This window comes from Octodon degus, unplaced genomic scaffold (assembly GCF_000260255.1).
Source record: "Octodon degus isolate 3935 unplaced genomic scaffold, OctDeg1.0 scaffold00151, whole genome shotgun sequence".
NCBI lineage: Eukaryota > Metazoa > Chordata > Mammalia > Rodentia > Octodontidae > Octodon > Octodon degus.
The window spans coordinates 5,840,789-5,847,072 of NW_004524727.1; the positions used below are offsets into that span (position 1 = coordinate 5,840,789).

At 45.8% G+C, this 6,284-nt stretch overlaps 1 protein-coding gene across 3 annotated transcripts in view; it reads right to left on the minus strand.

The window, feature by feature from the left end:
- Nbas (neuroblastoma amplified sequence) overlaps nt 1-6,284 on the minus strand; it is a 244,270-nt gene that overhangs the window by 47,469 nt on the left and 190,517 nt on the right. For all 3 annotated transcript variants that reach the window (XM_023702419.1, XM_023702418.1, XM_023702420.1), the window contains exon 45: nt 295-513. In XM_023702419.1, coding sequence (XP_023558187.1) covers nt 295-513 — 219 coding nt within the window. The remainder of the gene's footprint in view (nt 1-294; nt 514-6,284) is intronic.

Below are 6,284 nucleotides of genomic sequence, written 5' to 3' on the forward strand. Positions count from 1 at the left end.
AAAAATGCAAAAAAAAAAAAAAAAAGAGATTAAAGGACAGAGCCTGCAGGCAGTTTTCATGAATCTGTGTAAGTCTGAAATCTTCAGCAAAACTGCCGCTACCTCTAGAATCCTGAGTGCCCACAAGGACCTGTGTGTGGGGCCAAGTAGCCCAGTGACACAGCGTTTGTCCCCATGTACCAGGCCCACACGAACCCAGTACCACGTAAAAGGGGAAAGAGTCTGAGAAGCACAGCTGGCAGAGTGGCACTGTGGACCTACTCCACTAAGGGCCACAGGCGCACCCCTCCATACCTGCTCACTGTCCTTCAGAGAGAGGATGAAGCTGTGGCCCAGTGTCCCCAGGTGAGTGAGCGACTTCTGCAGGTGGTCCCGAGCACAGGCGTACGTGACCTCAGAGGTGCCAGCTGCCCGACTTCTGTCTTCTGAATTCCCCTTCCGTGGCTTCTCCATCAAGTGCGTGATGGTGGCAATGGCCTTCCTGGTCATCTCTTCACGCACATCCACAGACAGCTGCAAAAGTGAGAGTGGTGAGCACGGGGGACAGGGCAGCCCCGCCAGCCACACCACAGGGCACTGCAGGAGGGCAGAGCCCTGCCTACAGAGAGCGCGGCTGAGCCATCTGCTGAAGGAAAACGAGCAGAGAGCAGCTGTCCGCACTATTAAGTCAGACACACGGATTTCTAAAGACAATCACATTTGAAGCAGATAATTCTGGAACTAAAAACCACTAATCAAACCGATGGCCAGTTACACTGAGGAATTCCTACAATTCTAACTTCTGATCATTTCATGAAATAATCCAAAAGAAATACATGCACAAAGATCTTGACTAGAAAGAAACTATCAAAATTTCACATGCAATCTAACTGACAAAAGAAACAGTAATTAGGTTCCGCTCAATTATTATAAAGTATGTTATACAGTCATTAAAACTGCAAATCTAAAACTGCACAGCAACTTTGGAAAATGTTTATATAAAACTTTAGAAATGCAGATATAAAACTATCTTTAGCATACTAATATTAAATTTTAAATGATATACAAGATGTATGCATTTTAATGTAGTCTTTATGTATACACATGTAATATTAATATATATATATATATGTATATATAAATACACATGTCACCATTTTATATGTATATAAAAGTTTAAATCAGCGACTATGAAGGTGCTGGGGTTGTAAGTTATTTTTTTCTTTTTCCCCTTCCCAGGATTCTCTTGACAGCGTTGTAGTCACTCACTGTTCCACCAGTATGTGCTGGGCACTGTGTGAGCTACGCAAGGGTTCTAGTTTCATACTAATACTTAAAACATGAAGCTCATTTATTTTCAGCAACACAAAGCCCAATCCCTACGCTGCCTGTTTGGGGAAAAGAGCTAGAATCACCAGCAATCTGGGTGCCTTCTGTGACCCTGCATCTATGCTGCTTTGGAGTTTCCACGTGGCTTCCTGTCAACTGTGAAGCACACAGTCTATCCACAAAATGACTTTCTGAAAAATGAAACTGGGGCTGGGTGTGGTGGTGCACAGGGTCAAAAAACGGCACTTGAATTTCCTTCAGCCCAAAGTAAAAAATTTGGCAACAGATTGGGTTGACATTTTTTTGTGCAGGGTCTCACAATGCAGTTCAAACTCGTAGTGATCCTCTTGTTTTCAGCCTCCCCAGCCCTGAGATTACAGCTGGGCAGCACCATGCTGGACTCAGTCACTGGCTCAGTGTGTCTAGGGATGGGGCCAGTGCAGCCTGTGGTGCCAGGGATTGAACCCTGGCCTCTGTGCTTGCCTAAGCAGGTGCTTAGTCTGCTGAGCTATCTTGCCAGTCCTTACATTGATTTTTGGCTAAGTATTTACAGTAAATGTTTTCAGAATAAATTATTACCATAGATTCCTTTTTTTTTTTTCCTGGAACTGGGGATTGAACTCAGATCCTTGTGTTTGCCAGTCAAGCGCTTATCCTACTGAGCCATCTCCCCGGCCCCCCTTAGATTGATTTTTGAATGATCTTTAGTCATTTCGTGTGCTGAGACTAAAAGTTTTCATATTTACAGTTGATAGAATTTAGTGGATTTACTTCAGTGATTTAATCAGAACATTCTGGGTATGCATTATAGAATGCTTGTGCTCACAGATTTATAATGGCAAGTGTAAGCAAATGCTTTCAAATTTCACGAACACCTACATTACAGCGAGGGACGGCAGTTTTCATTGCTAATTGTGGCCACAGTTCATCTCATTTTTAATTCTTGCGCACCTCCCGAAGGTGACCTCCACACTACTGAACTTAGTATTGTTAGATCTAGATGTCCCTCAAAGTCTCACACAATCATAGATGGGGCCTGTGGGAGCTACTTGGATGATGGGGGCTTAGGAGGTAGTTCTGGGGGGTGGCCTGGAAGGGTTCTCACTCTTCTGGGCGCCTCCCTTCTCCACTTCCTATCCTCCATGCTGTGAGCAGCTCTCCTCTGCCAGATCCCTGTGTCCTGTGCCCTGCCATGGAACAGCTGCCCATAGACTGAAACTGCAAACTGTGGCCAAGGTAGAACTCCCCAACTTAAGTTCCCCAACTTAGGTGCTCCATATTTTGTCCTAGAGATGAGGAAAGAGACTAAAATGCTTAGAACTGAGTTAGCTTGAGCCATTGTTGCATGTGCCTATTGAAAGAGAGAAGACCATGTGCACGTGCTAAAGAGGAGCCGCTGCTGGGCAGTGACACCGTGACCTTGGCACCCTGCATGGCTCACTCTATCACAGAAGCAGTTGAGAGTTAAGGCAGAAGTGCATGATGGTAATGATGCAGATCTTTCTGTTAAGCATATAAATAAATGTGACAGCAGGCATTCTTATTTTGGAGTATGGATATTAATATTAAAGCAAAAAATTTAAAACTTAATTTTTGCTTGCAGTTGCACATTACAACACTGCTTCATAACATTGAGTTTATCATCTAAAGCAGTGCCAAATAAGCCATGACAAACACTGAAAAAGGAATGGCTGTACCCTGGGTCCAACCCCTCAGCGTCCACGTGGAGAGTGAGCCATGTGCAGCACGTGGCGGCCGCACACAGATACGTGAACTGTGCAGCTATTAGCAAATCACAGTGACTTCTTTTCTGACCATACCAGTTAGAGATAGGTTTGACAGTTTGAGGTCTCCTCTGTAGCCCCCACATTTGCCAGCCCCTGCACATTATCACCAAAGCAGACGTAGAGGCTATTTACAAAGTGCTAATCTGCCCCAGGGGGTACTGTCATTAGTTTGGTGGTGAACTGAAGGCTTGTACGCCACAGCAGGCTGCACATCACTGAAAGCTCCAAAGGGCCACCATTACTGGTCTAGTGTGCTGTGGTCAGCATACAAAAGGACAAAAAAAAACTGGGCATGGTGGCTATGCCTGCAACTTAAGGCCACTTAGAATTTATTTGGCTGACCTTTGTGTCACTTTGTAGCCTTCCAGCACAGGGTCAGTGAGCTGTGGCTGAGGCCCGGCCCAGCCTGTCACACGTCCTCAGTGCATCCGGACTTCTGCATCTTTTTAAAAAGATTGCAGGAAACACCAAGGAAATGGAAGAACATGGAACAAACACACAGGAGGCTACAGAACGTGGCTGTTTGCTCTCTGGCCCTTTGCTCTGCTCTGCTGTTGCACAAGTGTGCTGGTTGATGCATTGTGTCTACTTGAGAAGTTTAGAGGTTTAATTAAGTGACTCAGCAGACAGCCGGGATTCTTACTTTGCAAACATCCTCATCCTGTACAAGAGGTGGTCATGGACACTGTGTGAGTTCTATACCCCCAGCCCAGGGTAGCTTGTATATAAAATGAGGGGAGAGGCTGGCTAGAAGGTGCAGCTGCTGCCCTTCCCTTTGCTCTTGGCTGTTTTCTGCTGCCATGAACTGCTGCCCTCTGCTCTGTGCCACTCTGCCTTGGAGCCAGCCGAGTATAGAAACCTCCACAAACTGTGAGCTAAATAAACCTTTCCTTCCTTAAATTTGGGTGTTGGGTATTTTGTCCTAGTAACCAGTGAAAAGTAACTGAGACAAAAAGCATCCCTGCTTCCTGCTCGCATCTGCTGCTGTCCATCTGGGATGCTGTCCTCCCTATCGCTTAGCATAGGAAAGGTGCATGGGCAGTGGACCTGTGTGTGTGTCATGGGAAGAGGTGTTTGGAGCCATAAAGGTGGGCATGGAGCAAGAGGAGGTGCAGGCAGTGCCAATCTGATGGGCCCCTTGGGCAGGGCAGGCTGGGCTTTACCCTCCTCACCTTGAGATCAGCACACAAAGGAACAAGAAAGAACTGAGCCTGGTGGCCATGTCTGCAACCCCAGCACTCTGGAATCTCATAGGGCACATTCGTGTCATCGTCCTTAGTACACAAGTAAATCTAAATCTGAGCTGTGGAATGGTGTGATCGGACCTGTTCACAGAACATCACAGTGCTAGCAGGTACAGTCAGAGTAACCAGCTAACCCAGAGTCGGGGCAGCCTTGCCTCCCCCAGGGTGCACACACCCAGGCACCTTCTCAGCATCTCTGGAGGAGAAGGAAGTGGAGAAGGACTGGAAATCAGGGCTTGGTGCTTCTTGGGTGACACTGTATCTCTAAATATTGGTAGAGTTCTTCCCCATTTGATATTTTTTAGCAGCAAGGGTCAGAACCGCATCCTCAGGGTCTTTTTGTTTGCTTAGCTTTCTCGGATACTATATATCTTTGATGTATCACCCCATACATCTCTCTCAATTTAAAGGCAGCACCCTTAAAGCTATTGGCTTTTTGTGGAGGGTGGCATCATTAATTGGATCTGTGCCCTGAGCCATTTTGTCCACTTGAGAGAATTTATGAGGTCACAGCCTTGGTGTAGCTTTCCCAGAGAGCATGCCACTCTTCTAAAGGTTTTATCTGGTGTTCATTATCTGTGAGCTCAATCTTATCTTTTACTGCTGCGCTGTAGGATTAATAAATTTTAACCATGTAAGGCCCTGGATTTTTGTGCTACTTCTCTGTTCTGTTGCACTCATCATGCAATCCAAACCTACCTATCTACCTTCCCTTTTTTTTTTTTTTTTTTTTTTTTTTTTTTTTTCAGGACAGGGTCTACAGGGTTTCACTGCGTAGATTGGACTCATAGTGATCCTCCTGTTTACAGCCTCCCAAGTGCTGGGATTACAGGCGTGCGCCACCACGCCCAGTCTAACACATTATTTTCTTAAACTTTTAATAATGGTTAACCACATTCTGTAACACTTAGCAACATGACTGATGTTCAGTATCTAGCCTCTCTACAGCCACATATGCACTAATATCTTAGTTACTCTTTTATTGCTGGGACTAAATACTCAACAGCCATAAATTAAAAGAGAAAGGCTTGTTTTAACTCACAGTCCATTGTCAGATGCCTCCAAGACAGGGTGGTGTGGCAGAGGGGTACTTCAGAGGAACAGTCCATGGCAGGGCAGGCAGGAAGCAGCCAGCAGCAGCCTCCCTTTCCCTCCTATCTCTTTCAGGCTACATGTCGATGAGTTGGTGCCATCTATACCCAGGGTGGGGCTTCTGTCATCCACACCCAGAACTGTGCTAAATCACTCAGCGTGTTAAATCACTCAGTGTGTTAATTTAGTTATCACACCCTTAATCCATATTCACACACACTATATCTATCCATCTCAGAAAACCCCACATGTAAGCACATGAGGTTTTAGGGGGACATCTAGTCACCAGCCTGACTTTCAGACAGACAACAGTTTTGTTCAGTGTTTCTTTATAGTGTAGCATAGATTTCTGGTTTTTCAAAGCCAGCAGTTGCTTTATTCTTCACATCAGTTGTGTATCAGGCAATATTCAGTCCATAGTGGCTCAGGAGAACAGAGGGCCACTGTTCCTCCTTATCCCAGTTCAGTAAGAGCCTGCAAGAGTAGGCCTCAGGGCCAGGCTCCACCACCAGGGACCAAAACCTCATGTAAAGCTGGAGTTCAGAGGCAGCCCTCACCCGGCTCCTGTCAGGTGGAGGTGAGGCTGGGTTGGAGACTTAACCATGATCAGAAATTGGCCTTGCCATGTGAGGGCACAAACATTTCCCGAAAACTTCAGCCATACTGAGCGCTGGGAAAGATACACAGCTGTGCTGTTGAAGGCTAGGATGCGGACGTTAGTGGGCAGTTAGGATCCTGCTGGTGGAAAGCCTTGGGTTCCAGGTTAATAAACATGGGGAGCTAGAAAAAAAGGTCTTCCTGAACAGAATTCAGTGGTAAAGTCATTAGAAGCATAAAAAACAAACAAAAAAAA